Raw genomic sequence first — 22,773 nt, forward strand, 5'->3', positions numbered from 1 at the left:
AGAAGATTGCATTTTTTTGAGTTTGTATGCTCCAATTAACTACTAATCAATTAATTATTTAGGTGATGATGAATTCAGTATGTCGAATTATTCTCGATTAATTTGATTAATTGTTTCAGCCCTAGCAAAAACCTGTGGAAAATCTGATTGTGATTAATGTGTACTTAATCCCTGTTGGTACTAGTAAACGTTGGTTTCTATAGAAATCCTTGTGATCTACCAAAGAATATTAGAACTGTGGGTTTTAAAATTTGGACATAAATTGGGTTTTTTGATATACATGCATGTTCTGGCTTTCAAGATTTTTGGTTTTCTAGCTCTGAATCATTATGATAATATATCACCTTTAAATGATGAGTTTGTATGTCTGCCTGGATTTGTATGTGGTTGGCGAGACGGTGAGGTGTGTTGGTTCTAATTAAAAGGAGACGTTTTTCCTCGCTGGTTGGCCGTGCAAATCGCTGCTGTCCCACATATGAGTTTGATTCTGGCGTCAGATGTTGGACATTGTGGTTTTCCTCTGAATTATGGAGACTAATGCTGATAATTTGTCAACCCGTTCCCCTTCTCTGACAGGACAGAGAAAATGATAAAACAGGATTGGAAAGAGATGATGTGTGTTTCACCATGATAAAATGTTTCAGCCTGAGATAGTGGAATAGAGAACAGGCTAATATAAATCACTGTTAACCTTTTGTTGTAATGAGGAAAACGTCTCCCAGATGCCTTTATTAGATCCTGGTTAATGTTTTTAGAAATCTGTTAAAATCACCCCAGAAATCAATGTGGGAGCCTTGAAGGGACTCAGAAAGTCATTCTTCTGTTCGATCTCATGAGAACTAATACGTTGTGAGTTCCACTTGACAACAAAATCTGGATTACATTTTCTGTTCTTGGCAAAGGCCGATCTGGTTTTTCTGCTGGAAGTGTCAACACATATTTTCTTTTGAATTTCAGAGCAAGCTGTAAATACTTAATGACGCTGCCGTCCAGACATTTGCTCAGTGGAAGTAAATTTTTTGTTACACAGTTGTATCTGTAAATGTGATTCTTTAAAGCTTGTTGTGCTGCTTTCATACCAAATAGGATTTGACAAATGTTGACTTGGTGTTTGGAGCAATTGGGATTGTCTGATAAAATCACCGGACAAAATAGATCAGTGGTGAGGGGCTTTCTTTTCAAAACATTTATAGAGGCAGACTGGTCTCCACCTCTGATCGTCATCATTCCTACCGCCGCCACAATAATTTTGTGGACATTCTCTGCCATTAAGTAAATAAAGATGCATGCCAGGAAGACAACTTGACAAAGGTAACTTGGAGCCTTGGCCTCTGTGTACATAGAGAAGAATTTGCTGATGGAACTGAAACGGAGAGCTCAGGTCTGCCCGAGTATTAGGTATTTTATTTACACCCACATGGCAGAGTTGCAGCGGTAGAGATGACGTTTGGAGCTGTCTTAGCTTGGTTTCTTGTTTTAACAACAATAGTATTTACTCTCAATATGCAAAATGCAATTAATAGTAGTCGCATTGATGAATAAACAGCTCTCACTTGCTTCCTCACCTCTCCGTCGTCTTTCACTGCCAATGCCCTCTGGTCTTGAAAACAGTTTTTTTTAGTTATAATTCTATATTCTGGGTATTTTTTTTTGTTCAAACATTTGAATCCATTTCTCTCAAGAGTTGGGGAAATTGTTTTCCCTTTTTCTCCGCCATTTTTGTTTGCTTTAGATCAATGGGATTACGGACGCACTGTGTCCAACAGCAAGCTGCCAATGTTAGCCTGTAAGAGGAGAAAGAGATTATTGCGTCATGCGGATCCAACAGCATTCTCTCTTTAACTACCTGTGATCAAAGCCCCTCTCTTGAGCTTCCCTCCATTTGTTGTTGCGTCTCTGAAAATGCCCACAAGCCAAACATCAGATGCGTGAAAGTCTATAGACGTTGGCAGGGAAACACTCAAGACACCGGATCCTCGTACGCTGAGGTGATGTTGTGAAAACGCTGACGGTAAAAACTATCAGTGTCTGCGCCTGTGACAGGAAGTAAGTGTCATAGGATCTGTTCCTCCACAGGGTCTTGGTGACTTGTCTTCTGCTGAAAAGGGAGTTGTCACCGTGATATATGGGTGTTGTAATCCCTGCAGTGAGAGAGCCCTGATGTTTTCCCAACCCCATATTTCCTCCTCCTCAAAGAGCCCGGACCGGGATTTCTGAACCTGAGAAGAGATTACGAAGAAAGGGAGAGAAAGGTAAAGGAGAGAAAGGCCTATTCTCCTCTACCTATTTGGATCGAGGCCTGAAAGGAGGCAAGTGAAACCATACACGACCTGCCGAAGATGCTGCTGTGACACTCCTAGAGTTGTACCCTCACTGAGGAAGACTGTGGTTTTAACAGACTCCAACATTTTCTCCAGCTATTCCACTGAATGGGCTGCACATGTCGGAGACTGAATTACTGCGTTTCTGGGGATTTCTCGTATCTTTTACCATTTCTTATAACGATTGTATTGTATTAATATGTTATTTTTACCAATGTTTTTCCAATGAAAGCATCAATAAATATCAGTAAATTTAAAAATATGATTAAAGCCTCTATGTGCAATTTACGTAATTGTATAAATCCAAATTCCTTAAGTAGCTGGCATCCTAAAGAATGCTATTTGAAATGGGAATGATTTTCCAGATTAGGGCTTGATTATTTTAGCAATCAAGTATTATATTGATTATTCTGACGATTACTCGAGTAATCGAATAACTCATAGGTGGAAGAGAGAGTATTGCGCAACACAAATAATCACCCCGCTGGAACATGGTGCGTTAAATAACAAAACATAATTTAATGAAGATTCAAGGCAGGTAATTTGCCTCGAGGAGTTTTGATAATCGAGGAACTTGAATCATTCGAGGAATCGTTACAGCCCTACTCCAGAGCAGGATTTGTTTGCTGTGCCTTGCAGTCACAACCAGACAGTTACTTCAAAAATAAGTAATAGTTTTTTTTATCATGGTTTCTGTCATAATCCTAATATTACTACAAAATATTATAATAAATATTATGAGATCGAGAGGCGGATTGCCGCAGCTTCTGCCGTCAAGCGGGCGCTGTACCAGTCCGTTGTGGTGAAGAGAGAGTTGAGCCAAAAAGCGAAGCTCTCGATTTACCGGTCGATCTACGTTCCCACCCTCATCTATGGTCATGAGCTTTGGGTCATGACCGAAAGAACGAGATCACGGATACAAGCGGCCGAAATGGGTTTTCTCCTTAGTGTGTCTGGGCTCTCCCTTAGAGATAGGGTGAGAAGCTCAGTCATCCGGGAGGGACTCAGAGTAGAGCCGCTGCTCCTTCATGTCGAGAGGGGCCAGTTGAGGTGGCTCGGGCATCTGGTCAGGATGCCTCCTGGACGCCTCCCTGGTGAGGTGTTCCAGGCATGTCCCACCGGGAGGAGGCCCCGGGGAAGACCCAGGACACGCTGGAGGGACTATGTCTCTCGGCTGGCCTTGGAACGCCTTGGGATTCCTCTGGAGGAGCTGGTGGAAGTGGCTGGGGAGAGGGAAGTCTGGGCCTCCCTTCTGAAGCTGCTACCCCCGCGACCCGACCCCGGATAAGAGGAAGAAAATGGATGGATTATGATATAATTCTGAAATCTGTATCACCCAACAACCGGATTTTACTACTGGCAGAAAAGACAAAGAAGACAACAGGAAGTGGTTGGAGGCAGCATAACTTTTAATGACTTACAGAATTGCTAAATTGCATTTTTTTCAACATTAGCAGAATGTAATGCCAGAATTTTGCTCATATTAGTAATGGAGACGCAGCTCCTGTGGGATCCTTGCTTCTCCACGCAGACTGAAACACAAGCATCGTTCTCCTCCATGCATTTGTAGAATGCTGCAGTCAGAATCATGGAGAAACCTTCACTGCTGTGACATGTGCTTGGTATCAACATTTATCTTCCCTGCTGAGGAGGCTCCAGATGCAGGGTGGTATGTGTGAAACTTGACCGCTGGAGTTGGCTTCGAGGAATTAGACATACCAGAGCGGTGTTTATCCAGCTTTGATTTCTTAGATTAGAAAGACCAGAAGGCGCTCCCTATTTGGGCTGTGGAGACTTCGCTCACATGACCAGGAGATGCCTCCCCAAGCGGGGATTTGTATGTCAAACAGATGGCGTGAGCTCCGGGAAGATTAATGCTCGCCGCTCTTAACAATCAGTTTGTAAACAGTCAATCACGGAGGCTGTGCGTGAGCATGCATGTAAATCAGTTATGCCACTTGCTCTCTGAATGTTTTTGGCCACCCACAGATCATCGACTTCAGGTTTCATTTAGGTTAGTGAATCCCTTTGCTTTTACCTTTTAGCTCTGCTCCTGCAGTTTTTGTGCAACTCAAAATCATCTTAAAAACTAAGAGAAATGGTTAGAGGTTATAAATTAAAGCACAATTTGCCTTCACAGAGGAGATGCTGTAGAGCAACGGCGTCCAAAGTCCTCAAGGGTCAGAATACTGCAGGTTTTTGTAACAAGGAAGGATACACACGTTTTCAAATGTTTCAGAATAAAAAAAAATCGCCTGCATGTGTATTCAGACTCCTTTTACACCTAAAGATAATCCAGTTTGCCTAATTAGTAAACAACAAAGAGCTAAATGAACATTAACAACTTGTTTTTAGCTCCATCCGTCTTCCCTGTCCCTGCTGAAGAAAAACATCCCCACAGCATGATACCTCCACCACCCTGTTTCGCTGCAGGGATTGTTTGTTTAGGATATTTTTTGCATGTAGGCCATGGATTTAGGCCATGAAGGCTAAATATCTTTTTTTCCTTTGTTTTTTTTATCCGTTCAGTTACAAACTGAACTTGGAAAATTTTCTTATAACAAACAAAATCAGATTTTTTAAGAAAAAGGACATTTTAGATTCAAAATATAAAAAAGATCTTCCGCAATTTAGCTTTTTATAGGACAGGACTACAAAGCCCTATTTTTTACTTTTTTTTTTTTTCGAGGGGGTTATCAGAAGGAAGGAAATCATGATTTAAACCTCTTCATAATTTCATCCGCGACCTCCGTGCTGTGTCATTTGGTCTTCATACTGCTGCTTGTTCATTTAATAATTGTATTGCAAAAGGTGTTTACAGGGGATTTTTTGTACAGAATTTGATCCAAGTGAATCTAAAATTCCTCCACTGAATTTGACACAAAGAAGGATTTTTTTAAATCAAATACTGTATGTGTACATTTTTTGTAAAGTTTTGTCTTAGTTGCTGCTCTGATTATGTTCTTTCAGCAAATGGTCTATTTTTAGATTGACAATTGAATCAATTACTAAATTATTTCTACATTTTATGTCAAAAATGTGCATGAACCCTTCATTTAACTTTTTAAATGTCTTAGCCCTGCATTTTTGAGATTGCGCACATTGTCTATGGAAAAATTGCGATTTGTGCTATCTGCTGTTTAGTCTGTGGCATGCTGGTATTTTGACAACAGTACAAAAACACAGTGTTGCACCTCTGTTTGTGTATCCAGCTCACAGCGATGACAATCTTCTGCTCGCATCAGGGGTGGAACTGAGGACACTAATCCAGAAAAATCAGGCTCTAACAAATGTTTTTTGCAAAAATACTCCTGCACCTGCAGCTGACCTCCGGTGCCCCGTGAGGTGGAGTGCTCCTGGATTCCCTGGGTAAGGGATACAGTGTGATAAGTAAACGAGGCATCCGCTGAGACTGTGTGTGGTTGTGTACCCAACCCGTGCCTTCATGCTTTCATACCTCTGAATCTAAGGTCCCATTGTTGGGCTCCCTGTTTTGAGGTTCGTCTTTCAGTGATGTGAATTCAAACAGAGTCGTCTCTCATCGGAGCTTGTTTAAAAAACTTCTCACTGAGGGGATCCAGTGGAAATACAGACCTGCTCAGTGTCCTGGGTAAACAGAAAGAGAGGACCTGTTAGACGTGACTTTTGTTTGTCCAATCCAGACAGGATATTTTGGAAACCCGCACTGAAAGAGCTAAATCACTGTACCATGAAGGGGCTGGGTGGCAGCATTTGTTCTCCGGGGGATTTAGAAAGTAGGTTAAAAAAAAAATGCAGAAGCAAAATCTGCTGGGCTCTTGGGACCTTTGGAAAATCTGAGGATGCTTCACGACAGTAGTCTACATTACAGTAATTTGTTACAATCTTCAGACATTATGGACACAAGTGTGCAGTATTAATAAGCTATATTAGCCATATTAATGTGCATAAATAAATCAGACTCAGCTTTATTTGGTGCTACAGCATTTAACTGCCAGAGTGAGGAAATAAATACAAGTGCTATATTTTATTAGAACGAGAATATTTCCATTTGCAAAGTTTGTTGACTACCAGGTTGTTCCAAACTCATTAATAAAAACCTGTTCCCCCTCCTCCCCTGTGGTGGCGCTGCACCAAGAACCACTGAAGGAATCAACATGAAGAAGTCACCGAGTGTCACTTCATTCTTCACGCAATGTAAACAAAAATGGCGTAGCATCAGATCTTAGTGGTTGTAGTATTTCTCTTTTGAAAAAGACCACAAGCCATTTCTCCTGCTCACGTTTTGTTTTGGTTGTATTTACCCAGAATGCCCTGCGCTACAGTCTCCTTTCTGCTTTTTGAGTAGCCTCTGGTCTGCTTGACATTCACATACGCATTCGAACTGCACCAGAGTTCACTTCAACCGAACTGAGGTATTCAAGCAAACCAAAGTTCGCTTCTTGGTCAGCATCAGAGTTTGATTGTGCACTCACACCTCCTCAGACAAAACCAACTTTGTAGACAAACAAACACAGATTTTCTTCTCTATTTTTGGCAAAAAGTCTTGGTTTGTTTAAAGCATTGGCAAGATCTCACCTTGCTTTTATTGATGTGAATAATGTGAATAATGTGAATAATCTTGTTTGCTAAGCTGGGTGTATTGTCACTCCCTAATTAACAATAATTACATAAAAACCTTCCTTTAGGTGTTCATTCACTACTTTTCTGTCAAGAAATCAGTTTATCAAGGTCTAAATAAATCAATCCCCTGTTCATTACATTACATACATAATTAAAATGATCCTCGCTGACTCCAGTACCTCCAAACCAAACACGTCAGTGTTTACAAAATGTCATCTGAGCCTCGCCAGCCGTGTAAAAGTCAGGCCTCTCACTGACCAGTAATTGAACCTGGGGTCTCTGTTCTCAGTTCAGCCCCCTAGCTACTGCCTGTCGTCAGTAAACACAGAGAAGAGGAAGAGAGCCCAACGACCACAAAACCCACTCAGGGATGAGCTGTCACAATCCCTGAAACACTATCTTTGCGCAGACTAATGCAACGGGTGTTTTTACCAGTATTGTATCGCTGGGCTTCAGGAGCACTCAGATCATGTGGGGAGAATTTTTCAGAGAAACAACTGCATCTGTGAAAGGACAGATGCAAGAGTAATGTTCAGAAAGGGTCAAGGCAGGTGGTTGCTCTTTCTTTTAAGACTCCCTGAGTGGAGAACGCCGTCTGGCTTCATTCCTGGCAATGATACTGCCCTCAAGTGGATGAAAAAAACTATTAGTTCTTTGACAGTAAAATATTAGGATGATGAAATGAGGCAGTAAAAACTCCTAATATTCTTGGCCGCGTCACTTATGGTAGCTGGTGTGACTCTAGCAGCCTTTTCCAGCTTGCCTGGATCAGGCGTCATGCCAGCTTTTTCTATTAAAGAGTTGACGTCCAAATTGTCACGATTAAAGGTCCTAAATTTAGGACTTTTCATCTTCAAAGATGGCCCCTTCTTGTGGGGCAGAAGATCTGCGGCAGCCTTGTCTTAGATGGTAAGGTTGATTGCAACTGTGGCATTTAGGAGTAAAGAGTGAGAGACTTTCTTTGCTTATTGTGTGGTCCCCCCGGTGGGCTCCTCCTGCGTTCTCCCTCTGCTTTTTGTTTCAAAGGGCTGTCGCGTCACGTCTCCTCAGACTTTTCCCCCTTTCAACAGTTAGCAAAACTACAGGCTAATAATTGAAATTCCTTTCCATATGTTTGCGACCGCAGAGACAGCCTTTGTGTGTGTTTGTGCATTCCAACACATGGGAGTCATTTTTTTTTCTTTGCTTTTAGTTGCTGCTTGATCAGATCATATGCATCACTGTTTAGGTTTTCTAACAATGCTATCTGTTAATTTATGGGATTGGACTTTTCTGCTGCGAAAGAAAATACATAAACTCCACCAGGCCACCAAGAGATTGGCCAAATCAGCAATGGAAGTAACAGCTGCTCTGCAATAAATTTTGGAAAAAAGTGTGTCACTTTCTCCCATTTATTGCGATCCTCACTGCTAATGATAGTTCTTCCACTATTGCATATAAATTATGATCTGTCTGGCAGGGTAATGCTCGAAGTGTGGATTTGTGGCTGTTAATCATTATGAAGTGGAAAGTAGGGATCCCTTATGTCCAATAATAGTAAAGTGAAACTTGTAGAAACAGGCTGTAACAAAATAAAGAGAAAACACTCTCCTGAAGAGCAGTTTTTTTGGAACATGTGAAAATTAAGTCCACATTGTTAGTAACAAAATCCAGCCAATTATGTAAAATAGAGCTATCAATCTGATTAATTTGCTTGTGGGTTTTATCTAAAAGCTTCCTTGAGGTTTTATTTCATGAAACCAGATGTCCCACACCGGGTCTGCTGCAGACAGAGATTCAGCCTTTACCTTCTGATCCATGCTTCTGGGACATGAAGATGAAGACATGCAAATCCTCCAGGATCATATTACACATGTTTAGCGTTGTCGGTACGTGGGTTCTCGTTTCAAATGTTTGGTGTCTGACGCACGTAATCCCAATCATGGATGTTAACTTAGAGACAGACATTTTTTGCTCTAGTCTAAACAATCAACACTTCAGCTAAAATATGCTCTGCTTCCCACAAACGTCTGGTAACTCAAACCAGTTCTAGTCCATAGTGTGGCACTGATTCCTTCAACTACAAAAAGCCGACATCTTTGGTCTAAAAGTCAGACTTCTCATTTAGATGTGCTGCTCTCACTCAAGACACTCCACTCACACATAAAGCATTTCTGATGTGCTCTCATTTTTCTGCTTTCAGGTGCAGTCCTGCTCACACAAACACGCTTTTCTCCTGTTTTAATTCTGCTCATGTTGCTGAAACTTGGAAAAAGTCATGATCACAACTCTCTCAAACCTTCTCAGAAACTCTGATTTACTGATTTTGAATCCTGTTTTGCTCTCGCTCTGAAGAAACTGGTCTTAAAGTAGTTTATAGCCAACTGAGGCACAGTGTTACTATTTGCCTCCAAAATGTTTTAGCATGAATCCCTGCTTATTCGTGGATTTTTCTGTGGAATGTAGCTCCAAATAATTTGTGGAAAAGTTGCCTGTTTGTGGATTATTTTGTCGAACACATCGAAAATGATAACAAAATGTAGATTGGGAACCTGGAAATGTACCAACAAGACACAACTTGACACACTATTGGCTGGCATTTACAAAGCAGCCAATCCAAGAGCACCATTCATTTTCCTTGCTGATTGGATGGTAGTGTTAGCAGAAGTGATTAGACAGTTTCTTATATGCATATTAATGCAGATTAAAGTATATCTAGTGTTTGAACTACTGAAATAGACAGTTGGAAGCATTTCACGGGAGGTATTTGTAGATTTTAGCCGTTGTGGTCCCAAACTCCCCCAAATAGCATTGCTCCACTGTAGGTAATTGATTTAAAGTTACATAGATGTAAATCAAAAAGCAGATGAACACGCAAACATCTTTGAGTGCTCAAAAGTCTTTTGCTGTAATGTAACTCTATCCATTTGGGGTTTTGTTCGTGTTATTCAACCACATTTTAAGCCGGAGCGGCACCCGCTACTACTTTAAGCTGTGCCATGAGTCAATGAAAAACTAAAGTCTTATTTTTGTTCCACTGTGCAAGCAACTAGTTGATTTTAATATGTTTATGAAAAAAGTTTCGTATTTCAAAAGCCACATTTCTGAAGCTGGGAATGATTCACTGCTGGAGTCCAGACAGGATTCAACTTTGATCCTCCGATCAGCCTTTGTGATTTGCTTATTTTTAAGAAATTCGTGCAAAGTTCAGGGCTTTTTTTCGCCCCTTTGTTTCTGACCACAGAGCTCTACAAAGTAGACATTAGCTGTAGCTTAATTGCTGTAGCTGTGTTCAATATGCGGGAGGAGAACAGAACAATCCCTTTGTTTTCCCATGGTCGTGGTCAATGCGCCTGGGTGGCAGCCGTCTGATGATCTGGAGATTTTAAACACGTTCTGTATGAAGAAGATATGTCTGCTTTTAGATAACGTCTGAAAAAATGCTTTGATCTGACAAACGCTGAAAAGATGCAATCAGATTTACATCTTCCTCCCTGTAGCGGTGATTAAAGCACAGGCAACAAAAACCGACATTTTTCCAGTGCGTTTCTTCTGCTTCGTCAAAGATATTCTCTGTAAATATAAATAAATTCTGAGAAAATGAAAGATATACTTAATTTTTGTCATCTTCTGTGTCTTGTTTGAACTTTAGGCTGAATGTGTATTGTTAATGCCTCTTTTAAAGATGGTTAAATAAATGTGTTTTTCATATTTGCATGCATTGATTCAGTTACCCAGGGAGATAATTAACAAAATTGTTTTTTTTTTTAAAGTAAATGTACCTGAAATATTGCAATAAGAGTTTATATTTCTATTTATCAGAGTTTCCTGCAGCTTTTAAACTGAGGTTCTTTTCTTTTAGCAGTGGCTCTATGATGGCCTTCACATATTTCCATATGATGCTTTAAAATGCGTAAGATAAAATAACAGTGACTTTTAAAGCGTTTTAAATCTGTGCACAAAGTTGATTATTTTTGCAGTCAGATTGTTTTAGGAACGTTCCCAGGAAAACCGCTAATATCTGGAAACACCTTAAAAGAATCAGATTCCTTCCACCTCAGTCACACAAACTGACATTTCTTGGAGGATTTCTTTTCTTCCAAACATTTGAGAGCCTATAAAATCTAAATGTTTGCTTTCAGATTATTGCTGTTGCCATGAATATTTCTCATCGTCCTGTTAAAATCCAATTTCTGCACTCAAACTTCTCCTGCATGCAAATGAAACTTGCAGACGATTTTATTTAGACGGTCAAACTTTTACGATTTCCACGTGTCTATATATATTTTCTCATTCTAAATCATTTAGTACTTTGTGTTGGTTTATCAGATTTACTCATTTAGGGTTGTTATATTTGGCTTTTTGTATTTCTATGTTTTAAAGTCTTTTAAATAGTTTTATCTTGTTAACAGCCCATTTGGGGTTGTGCATTTCAAATTAGCTCAGGTTATAAATATTATAGTGTTCTGTCTTTGTTTGTACTCAACAATAAATAAAGAAGGAAGATGTAAAAGGTCAGGTGAAGCATTGTAGTTTAAGGTGCTGTAACAAAAAAAATTAATAAATACATCAGAAAATATGCTGCTTGAAAATATCAACCTGACTAAAATGTAATGGAAATTTTATAAATTTCATTGGACTTTTAACTCAGATTAGATTAAATTTAACTTTTTGTCAACAAATACTCGAAATGGAGTCTAATGTGAAGTAAAGAAAAGCGCCACTGTTGGGTAAGGTGGAGGGTCTGTGATGCTGTGGGCCTGTTACTGCAGAATCTAATTTTGTACAGCTTGATTTAATAGATAAAATGCATAAAAGTGTTTCCTCTGCAGTGCACAGCAAAAAAATATCCTCGTTTGCCTGTTCTGTGTTTTCCAGGCAGCTTCACATTTTTTTTCATCTTTACAAAATTCAGTAAATATTTTTATTATTTTCTGCATCAAAAGTTTCTTAAAAGTCCAGAGGATATTTATGAATAATCCAGTCGAAGCTTGCAGCATTTCTCGGCGCAGAACGTCTGAGACGAAGTCAAACTCCTTTCTGCGGTTTCTTAAAAAAAATTAGAGGAAAACAGACGTCTCCCCTGGGCCTCATCTAAACACTAAATCAAAGCAGAGTCGCTGCAGACGGAGGAATGAAGTTAGGAGAGTGAAAACTATTAAAAGTGCATCATGCAGCCGGTCTGCAGTGAAGAGAAAAAAGCGTTACAGAAGAGAGGAATCACAAAGCAAATTAACCACAACACTGGAGCCCTTCTAACATCAAATGTGAGGCCTTGTTTGTCTTAATGTGTGGTTGCAGCAGATCTGTCTAATATCATGCACTATAAATTTCAAAGTGGGTCGTACCGGTCCAGAAGCCCCTGAGGAGTTTAGGGTAAAAAGGAAAGTCAAATTTCTTTTAATTATGTGGCATTTTTTCCCCTCTTGCCAAATTACTTCCTTGTGTAAATTAAAGAAGATTACCTCTGCAGGCAGCAGAAACATAAAGATTTCAAAAACTAACTGCTCATTTCAGGATCTCTTACAGGAAATATGAACATGAATATAAAACATCACATCTATTGGTGGCGTTGCTGAAGACAGATAGGCTTTAGACACTCATTTTAGTTTTTTTGTGTCATTTCGCACTGTTGTTTTTAATATTTTGCTAATTTTAAACTTTTGGTTGTTGGATTGTAACTTCACTGAGATGCAGTAATCAGCTCTCAAAATGTAGGTGGAAAAATTTAAGCTAACAAACTGAGATCCTGAACTGAAAACTCTTAGGAAACTGGAAGGCTTCCTGTTGTTCTCGATTCAGCTCAGACGTGATAAAAAACAATTAACTGTAACATGTCAAATACAGACAATTTTAAGACAAAAAGCCTCCAGTCAGTGTTCCTCTGAAAACTTTTGGGCTCTATAAAACCTCCTATGTAACAGGTCTGCTGTTTCCTGTTGCTTTAAAGACTCAGACGGAGGCCAGACTTGGTGGAAACTGTCAGTAGCTGCATTTCTTTTACAAAATGTGTGCAAATCTTTGCCACTGATGTTGCCTCTGCAGGGGTTCCATTGAATAAGACATTAAATGAAAACCTGAATAAACGCGACAAGTCATTAAAAATCACAGCAGTGACGATCATAAACAGTTTCACTATATTCATATTTCAGCCATGGTGCTGGTGCTCATCGTCTATTAGCCATCAGAGGAGACGTCGGCGTCTTATTCAGGCGTTGGAGCGACAAACCCCTTAAATCTGAGAGCAGATTGGTTTGCAGAATTTTGGGGAAGTGTAGTTGGTGATTTTACTAAAGAGCGATGGATTCAACACGTTGGAATGACGCACAATGTTTTAGGAACGCCACGATGCTGAGAGAGCTCTGATGGAGCCAGCTGCACATTGTCCAAAAAACCCCACCCACACAAACAAACCATCATCCATACTCCTACTACTGCTTTCTGTCGTCTTCTTTGTCGTTTCTGCCAGTAGTAACATCCGGTTGTTGATCAAATGATGTAAAAAAAAAAAATGTTTCCATTGTAGTTTTACAAAGTACATCTATTTCGATACACTTGAAAAACCACCACTTGGAAACGCAGCTGCTAAAAAAGGAAAGCTTTAATCTGTCAGTCCTGGATTGAAGTAGCAGATTCTTTGAGTCTTGACCTTTCTGTCCTGGTCTTTCCTTGTGTCTCTGCAGGACTCAGAGCAGTGCGACAGGTCGGCTTCACGAGTCGCTGACATCGCATCGGCCTTGATTCGGGACAGGAACCCTGCCTTTGTGGGGCAACTCCTGCAGGCGTGAAGAGAAGTGACATCAACAAAACAATCATCGCTCAGGAAGACTGAAACTGGATTATTTATGCTGTCTGTTAGAGTCTCTAATCCTGCAGCAGTCTTAAAAGAAGTTGTATTTCTAATGTGCATATTGAAAGAAATCTTGACTTTTACAGCAAACTGTGATAAACTGAGTCCTACATTTCCCACAATGCTTCTCTGAGCTGTTGTTAAGATGCTTTCTCTGTTGCGTAATTCTGAACTGATGTATTGCAGTTTTTACTGAAATGTGATTTCATGCAGTTGGATCTGCTGTTGGGGTTCCAAAGAGAAAATAACATTTAAAAAATATCTTATTTACAGTAATTCTGAAATATTTCCTTATTTTTCTTAATCAGCAGATTTTAAAAAATTTATCAGAACTTCATCCTCTACTTCCTTAGAAATCAAAGTGTGAAAGTTGTGCAGTTATGTCTCTTCTGCTAAAGCTAAAGGCATATTTGGCTTCACAGAGATCCTTAATGACCTCACAACGCAATTAATGACTGAGTTTTGAAATCCCTGTTTGTTACGTTTTCTTCTTTCTGTTATTTTAATTGTTGTCGTTTTGTTGGTCCTCAATTTTTACAAACTTATTAAGATATTCATGAGCTTTTGCTGAATCCGAGGAAACGTCTTGATCTGTGTGAATGTGAACCAGGGACTTCAATATTAAAAATACATAAATGTAAGAACTACTAGATTTGAAACATAGTGCTGCATTTCAGTTTTTATATACAGAAATGTTATGTTATAGCTCACACATAATCATTGAGAAGATTCTGGTATTAATAGCTATTTTTAATTGTATAACCAGCAAAAATCAAGCTCTAAAATAACATCATGTGATGCACCTCAAAGATTTGAAACATACTTCTGTAATAATTTTAACCTTTAGTATTGTTTAAAAAAACGTGAGCCAGGAGCAAATCAAACACGAACATGATTTTATTTTTATTGTGACTCTTTTTGAGATAAAATAAGGCATTAGTTTGCTCCTTCATACAGAGTTTAATATTTTCAGCAGCTGATTTGGGTGCTGGCACCGACTGCAGCAGAATGGTGTGCATGGAGTCAGAGTTGAAATCAACTGCAGTGTGTTCATTGTGATGAAGGCGCTTGTTATCACTCGATACAGCGACGCGGCTCTGATGTGTTTTTAATGCGTTCTGGAGAGAAACAGAACCGTTTGGTACTGACAAATGGCAAATATGTCGAGCTCTGGCAGAGAAGTCATTGTTTTATTCTTCTATTTTTTGGATCTACTTGAAGCCTGATTGTTCATTCACAGGGAAAATAATCATGGATGCAAGATGGGGGGATTTGATCTAGTTTATGTAAGAAGCTCCATTGGATAAAGCTGGACTGCCACACAGCATAAAATGAGACGTATTAATGTAATTCTTCAGATTTCAGATTTTATTTTCTATGCGTTTCTGAGACTCGTTTTGCCTCTTGTTGATTCAGTTCTCCTACGAACCAGCAAGCAGCACAATTAATTACTGACAGTTTTTAAATTTTGACTTTAGGTGCTTATTTTATGGTGTCCAAACCTTTTGTGACATGGGTAATGTGAGAAGATAATAAAAATTACAAGAATAAAGCCGTATGAGAATAAAGTCATAATATTACCGGTATAAAATGGCAATATTATGACTTTATTCTGGTATTATTATGACTTTATTCTGGTATTATTATGACTTTATTCTTGCACAAGTATATGCCAGGTTAAGAGGGAAACCAATAAAACACAAGAGAACTGGACCTCACTTGCTTCCTTCTGCAAAAAGGAGCAACAAAACGTTAAAAGCAGCTCTGAAGAAAAACAAATATTGTAAAAAATGTTTTTGTTTTTCATTCGGGAGTCAGTCAGGGAGATTGACACTATCTACTTTAAAGCTGGGGTTTAAGTCTTTCCTCCTTGATAAAGCTTGACGTTAGGGGCGGCTGGTGTGAGTCATGCCTTTAGAAAAGCTGCTATAGGCGTAGCTGCTGCAGGGCCGGATGCACTGAGCGCCTTTTCATCACGTCTCCCTTTTATTCCTGGTGTTAATGCATGCCATTATTGCTGCTTTGTGTTTCTTCTTTCTCTCGGCAGGTATTTTTTGCCAGCAGCGTCTGTTTTTGCCTCAGTCTCCTTCCTGTGCTCTCCACCCCCAGCCGGTCACGGCAGACCCAAAACTGAGCCTTGTTCTGCTGGAGGTTTCGTTAATGTGTGTAAAAATTCATATTTTACATGTTTTTGTATTTCTATTTGGTTCTCTACTGCTTCTAAAAACAAGGGGAAAAAAAGCACACAAAAAAAATCACCCAGCTCTTTTTTTGGAAATGTTAATTGTATTTTTTTTTTTTTTTTTGTTTTGTGTTTTTTTGGCATTTGGAAAATGAACCATTTCAAAAACCTTCATACATTTGCCAGTTGCCTAGCAACTCCAGTGGCTTTCCGCTTGTCACCTAGCAACCTAAGCTGAGCTCCTGTACATTTGGTCAGCTGGTTTTTCTGCTTAATGCACTGTAAGATGACTGCTGGAAAAGAAATGTGTTTAATCAGTGAGTAACCATCCAGAAACCATCTGCTGCATTCTTGTTGGTTGTGCAGGAGGCCCTACTTCTGCTTTTCAAAGATGTACTGTTGTATAATTGCAAATATTTTCTCACATTTTTGTGTGTAAACGTCAAGCTGGGAGGGGAGAGGCCAGCAACAGCTTATTTGGATTTAAAGTGACAAAAGGCTCTACAACGACTCATTCTCAATGGTTTTGTGTGCTAACCTGTTCAGTAAAATATAATAGTTGTCTGAAAAGAAGAAGCAATATTCACATAGGAGACTTTGGCCTTGTTTACATAACAATGATCCAACAAAAATTTAGTTTTTATTTTGTTTCTGTTAACACATTTATATGAAGACATTCTAATTACAATCTTTGTTTACACAGTAACGGTGCACATCGAAAAGGTGTAATGTTCTCGCCACGCCACTAGTCGGTGCTAGGTTCTTTGAAGCTAAATGCGCATGTGCTTAAAAAAAAAAAAAAAAAAAGTTCTTGAAAGCTCGTCGATTCGCGTTTCCCCATCAAGTACCGTTCCCCCAGATACTGGGGGAAAATACGCACTACGTGCGTCTGATTAGGGCGCAGTATGTAAAAAAAAAAAAGTGGGATAACTTTGCTGAAACACGTTGTTTGAGCTTCCACGGTGTCCGTAGTTCTCTAGATAAGAGCGCTTAAAAAGAGAGTGTTTGTTATGAGCGCTGAACAAGCACAGGTGTATTTGCCACCTGGGCGGTGCGGAGTGGTGAAAAGACGCTGAGGGAACCGTATCTGATGGGGAAACACGAATTATAGAAATGCCGGTAGTTGTTTCTTCTTCTTCTGTGGATTGTAGGAAGCAGCTATGTTTTGCGTCATACTATGCATGAGCTAGGGACTCCCTGACAGACAAGATCCATTTACTCTGTTTACAAGACACCGGACACCGGTACGTTTCAGAACCATTGCACTCTGGAACCCGTTTTCAATCTGTGCTGTTGTCAGAGAAAACATTCGGTGGCTTCATGTAAATGTACACTACAAACACAACAAAACTAGAAAGTGTCGCGTTAACAGGGCTTGGCGTCCATGAGGACCTAGAAGGTTTCGTGGATTTTGCTACATTTCAGCTCGTCTCAATTTAGTTTTCTTCTAAATCCGATTGAAACCCAATGAGCATAAACCAACATCTCACATGTTTACAGTAATCACCCTAAATATTAAAACCAGCTGCCAGTTAGCATGTAGGTCCCCAAATCCGCAGCCAAAACACCTGTGAGGCATCGAGCCCTGGACTCCAGCAGACCTCCATCAGACTAGAGTTTTATCAGCAAATCCTGTAACTTCTGCAATGGGGCCTTCATGGCTCTGTCCTGTTTTTCCAACACATACCAGAGGCGCTTGATCAGACGGGGATCTGGAGACCAAAGGCCAAAGAAACTCTTTGAATGCTCCGTTATTTTCCTACATCCTTCTTTTTAGCTTATGAATAATACTTTTTACTACTTTTGTGTTACCCTGGTGTGCTCTGCAACATTTTGTTGACTGATTTCTTGCCACGGCTCATCTTCAAGCTCAAACTCTCTTCCAGGTTATGACATATTTACACACACAACTCTTTCTCTGTTGATCCGTGAACTTCTGGTTCTTCACTTTCACAGACCAACAGCTTCCAGCATAGTGTTAGAAATTATTGAAACTGCCAGGATTTATAATTCAGAGATATTTCACTGGTACAAATGGACATAAAACGACTGCATGTGGGAATACAGTCTCAAAGCGTGTTGTAAAAACATGAAAAACAAGCGATCATCGACTTTAGCAGGCAGTAGGTTCATGTTAAAGGCGCTGACAAGACATTCATACAAGTTGAACTTTTCCGTACATAATTTTATGTTTGTTATTTTATCTGTATGCATAATTGAGAATTGTGATTTGAAATTTGACTTTCCACTCTGGCATTTTGTGTCCTGAGCTCTACTAAAAGCTGAACCGAACTACTGCCTATGTGAACATATTTAATTTCTATGTATTTGGTGACACCTGGTGGATAGATTGGATATGACTGGGTAGGTACTGCCTCAACTTGTCTTTTTTGTAGTTCTTTGAGGTGTGGCGGACATTTTGGATGTAGTTTCTGCTAAGAGAAGATTTTCTGAAGACCATTTTAAAAATGTCTTGCAGTTATGAGAGAAAAACTAATTTATGAGACTAAACATTACAATTTAACTGATCCTTTCTGACTCAGGTTGGTTAACTTCTAACAGTTGTTTTCTTGGATGCAAGATGTAAAAATGAAAATATTGGTCACAAAATAAATAAAAGAAAGTCCTAAAAATGATCTGAAACAGTAAGCTTAGGTTTTTCTAACATAAAGATCTAGAATTTTCTTGAGCCTCTCACTGACATCTGATGCTGTTATGATGTTTTAATGAGTATTCTGCTGCTCTATTATGAAATTGAATATAATTTCAGATTGTTATATAATTTGTAACTCTGGCAACAGATGGTTTAACTCTGCTCTTCATAGTTGCTGTAATGGGCTCTGACGTAGCCAAGCTGCTAACCCAAGTGAGAAATTATGGCTGCTGCGCTTCTGGCATCGCTGCCATTCTTAATGCAGACCGAGACCAACACCAGATCTCACAGTTTCGTTCTCTGCAGGTCTTCCTTCGAGCCGCAACGTTGAGCTCATCCCAAACCGTCTCACTGTTTTTTCCCCACACAAGACATTTTGAGATGCCTTGAACCTAAATTTAGGTTAATCTTAGCTGAAAGAATCCCAGACATGAATCTTAGACAAAGTTTCATGCCTACTTTTGTCAGACTTGGGGCTCTAAAACAGAAACCACAAGGAAAAAAAATAGTACTTTTTCCTAGAGACCAGAAAACAAACAGAGAGGGGAAGTCGGAGCAGCTGGCTGAGCAAATGAAGAGTTGTGATGCCAAGATGCCAAGTGCAATAATGCTGGCAATAATACAGGAGGGAAAATGTTCATAAATTTGGCCTTGTTAGGTCAATGCAAACCCAAAATATCTCCTGATGTGCCTGGATTAAAATTAAACATCTGTAAGATGCTGTGGCAAAGAGTACATTTAGACTAGCGTTCACTGGGACAGCTGTTGGATTTTATTTCTAAATTTGCAGGACTTCAGGGTTGTGTTTTTTTTTCTTTTGCTGACTGTCCCTGAATCGGAGTCTGTTGACAACAGCGCCATCTGGTGAAACTTTCTAACCAGTCGAATTGTAAAACGGAAGAAAAGGGGAAATATTTACAGAAATCTGAAATGCTTTTACAAAAAACTTTGCTGCTCTACAGCTTCGGGCTCTGTAGTGAAGAAAAATCTCATGTGATGTTGGTTTTTAGGAAACTACATTTGACAGGCTCATGTTACTAATTCTGCACACCCTCTGACTCAGACTGAGAGAATCTGCAGCTGTTTTCTCTGCTTTCTGAAATGTTTTTGCTGTTTCAAGATAATACTGCTTCTCTGCAACCAAATCCTGTTGACTCAGCTGCTGGTGCATCACTCAACCCCACCCTGGTGGATCTCTATTTAAACCAAAAATGTTAAGAGAAGTTGCCAATATTTCATTATTTGGATCCCAGAATGCTGTAAAAAATAAAACCTGAGCAGATATAAGCTGCTATTTTCTGTTTCCCGTTGATGTATTATTTTGCAAATAAAAAACAGACATGTGAGACATAAATTTTGCCAGTAGAGGACAGCACAAACAAGAGTAGGAGAATACAAAAATTAAATAAATGGATTGGACTAAATGAAATTAAAGTCGGGATTTTTGAGAAAAACATTACACATATAACATTAATTAAACAACTCAGATGAAGACTGTACACATATGGAAACAAATTAATACAGCATTTTGCAGTCTTTGTGAAAAAAAAGTTTGTAAATCATGTATTATTTTCCTTTCACTGCATTAATATGAGCTGTGAATATTCTAAAGTTTGTATTTGTATTTTGATGAAATCAATGTCTAAAAAAAATGCAGCGTATTTCATATCGAGTTGGCTGGGGTGATATACAACCTCCAAGGGACAAGTGCTGCGAATTAGCTGTTGCTATTGCACTATGACGCACACATGGGACTGCTGTTTTGTTCAGTTTGTCTATGACGCTGTGTGTCTGTCCCTATCAAATAAACTAATTAAATTAAATGGGTGGATGGACAATCTACTAACTATGGTTACTTGACCTTTTTCTCATTTTCTCACAATATATCTACACTCTACATTGTATCTCATTTTGTGATAAACCAACACATTATAGTGCATAATGTGGGTGCAAAATGATTTTCAAGTAACCCGAAACATGTGGCATCCTTTTGTATTAAAGAGTGAGTATTATGTAAAAACTGAGTTTCTGCCTCAGAGAATTTCCACTCCTCCCCTCCAGACTAGCGGCAGCAGTAATTAGCAAACACTTTGCGCCTGCGTACAAACTATTTCTCAGTCCAGTGCCCCTAAGAACTGTTGTAAACAGCATAGTGGAGGAACATTGTAGTGATGAAGGGAGAGACAGAGCCCTAATTTCAAGGCTTCAAATTGCAAATTCAAATTTCTTTTAAGTTATGTTTGATATATACAGCATTTTTATAACAACTGATAGTCACTTGATTGCATTCTAAAAATACTTTTGTGCCTGAGAGATGCATATTACCGCCACAGTAATTACAGCTGAAGTCTTCCTGGATGTCTCCATGAACCATACACAGCTAAATGTTGACATTTATGTACATTCCTCTGTTGAATAACTTAAGCTCAGTCAAATTGGATGGAAAGTATCTGTGAACATCAATTTCACAGATTTGAAATTGATGTTCAATTTCGAATTGAAATTTGTATTGTTCCTTACCTGACTGGAACACCTCTGAAAACTCTGTCATTGTTTTAACCATGCTACTTTAAGATTGGAAGCCCCTCATTTTAATTTCTTCTTCTTTGGTTTTGTCTTTAAATTGCTTCCATCCCTCAAACCTCCCCTTTTGTCATGTTGTCCTGCGGGAGAGGTGTGTACCGTTTATTTTCCATCTAAATACATCCAGTTTATTTATAGATCTATTAAGTTAATTTTTGTTATCACCATTGTAATAAATGGATCCATTCTGTAATGTAAATATTTAAGTGAACCTATGATCATTTAAATAGCAGGAACTAACTTTAGTTTTATGCACTTTTGTTTTGTGTAGGACTTGGAGCGGGCAGCCTATAACATTGTTGTCTTCTGTTTGTTGTTCTCGTCAGAATAAATTGATAAACCATCCATTTTACAAACAAACCGTGTCACGGCCTGATCATTCAATAAAACCAGCACAACGCAGAAAGGACCCGGTAAACACAAGCAGCTTTCAGTTAATTTAGCTTCTGTTGGCTTCGGTCAAATGGAAGAAGTTTTAATTTACTAAAGATGCATTTATTCAGTTTCTAAACATTATGGATTTAATTTCTAAAACAGCAAATTACACATACACCCCGTAAGTGCTTTCATCAGCAGCAGCATAAGTTCTTCACCACATCACTTGAAGGAAAAACACACTATGAGTGTTTCTGATGCCGCTCCTGGAATCCCAACCCTGCAGCATTAAAAACTGATGACAGGAATCGACACAGCGGGGGAGCATCTTTCAGCCCGTCTCGCCTGTTGGTGTTGGATTTCCTCATAACAGCAGAAATTGGCACATTGTACTGTATTGTACTTGGTTTTTTTATTGCGTTGTCTTTTCCGGCCTCGTTCCCACCCCCGCATATTCCTCCCGTCAGTCCAAGCTGTTGCTGATGCTCCCTGGGTCCAAATGAGGTCCACATTTCTCCCCTTCTGAGACGCCGGTGCTGTGCGGACAGACGAGGCTCGCCCTAAAAAATGAGGCTCAGCAGGACTGGAGATCCGTCGCTGACAGCCTCGTCTGAAGCAACCTGCTGGAAGTGGAGATTCGTTTGGTCTGAAGTTGGCGCTCTCTGAACTGAGGGAGGCCCAGGGCCCGCAGCGGTGTTGTGTAGTAATCTGCCACAGCTCTTTGCAGAAGAATGTAATTCAGGATGGAATTAGGGATTTTCTTGCCAAAGAGGCGATGTTTCTGCTCAGTAGGACTCAAGTGTGTTTTGACATCAGCAGGTTTTAACGTTAGAGTTTAAGGGATTTTGGTCTTTTTGCTTTGTTTAGTAAGACCACCAGGCTCAGAAACATGCAGTTGTCAGACTACTGAACTCCAGCTGCAATCATTTCACTTTATTACTTTTTTATGTATTTATATTCTCTCTCTGGTATTGACCCTTTGCACATGACGTCACTCTTCAGAACTCTTACTGCTCGCCATGACGGACGTCAAAACGACCAATGCGGTCTGATAGAGCCTGTCAGAAAAAAGAAATCTGTAACTTCTTTAAAAATACGGTGCTGCGCGGTCGTCTGCTGAAAAGTACAAGAATGCAAACCAAACTTGTCATTTTATTTTATAACTTTTAATGAGGAAAGATGCCAAAGACGATGGCATATCAGCCGTCAATCATAATGACTGCCAGCC

General features: G+C 39.4%; 1 protein-coding gene across 6 annotated transcripts in view; it reads left to right on the forward strand.

Annotated features, from left to right (window-relative positions):
- Nucleotides 1-22,773, forward strand: part of crppa (CDP-L-ribitol pyrophosphorylase A) — an 85,920-nt gene that overhangs the window by 25,227 nt on the left and 37,920 nt on the right. The window contains exon 10 of one of the 6 annotated variants that reach the window (XM_044116280.1): nt 13,586-21,503. The exons of 1 other annotated variant lie outside the window; for it this stretch is intronic. In XM_044116280.1, coding sequence (XP_043972215.1) covers nt 13,586-13,690 — 105 coding nt within the window. In that variant the 3' untranslated portion in view covers nt 13,691-21,503. Of the gene's footprint in view, nt 1-2,147; nt 2,484-5,533; nt 5,594-9,105; nt 10,612-13,585; nt 21,504-22,773 lie in introns of those variants that run through there. 4 more of the 6 variants (XM_044116284.1, XM_044116282.1, XM_044116285.1 and 1 more) reach the window with 4 other exon arrangements.

This window comes from Gambusia affinis, linkage group LG05 (genome assembly GCF_019740435.1).
Source record: "Gambusia affinis linkage group LG05, SWU_Gaff_1.0, whole genome shotgun sequence".
NCBI classification, from domain to species: Eukaryota; Metazoa; Chordata; class Actinopteri; order Cyprinodontiformes; family Poeciliidae; genus Gambusia; species Gambusia affinis.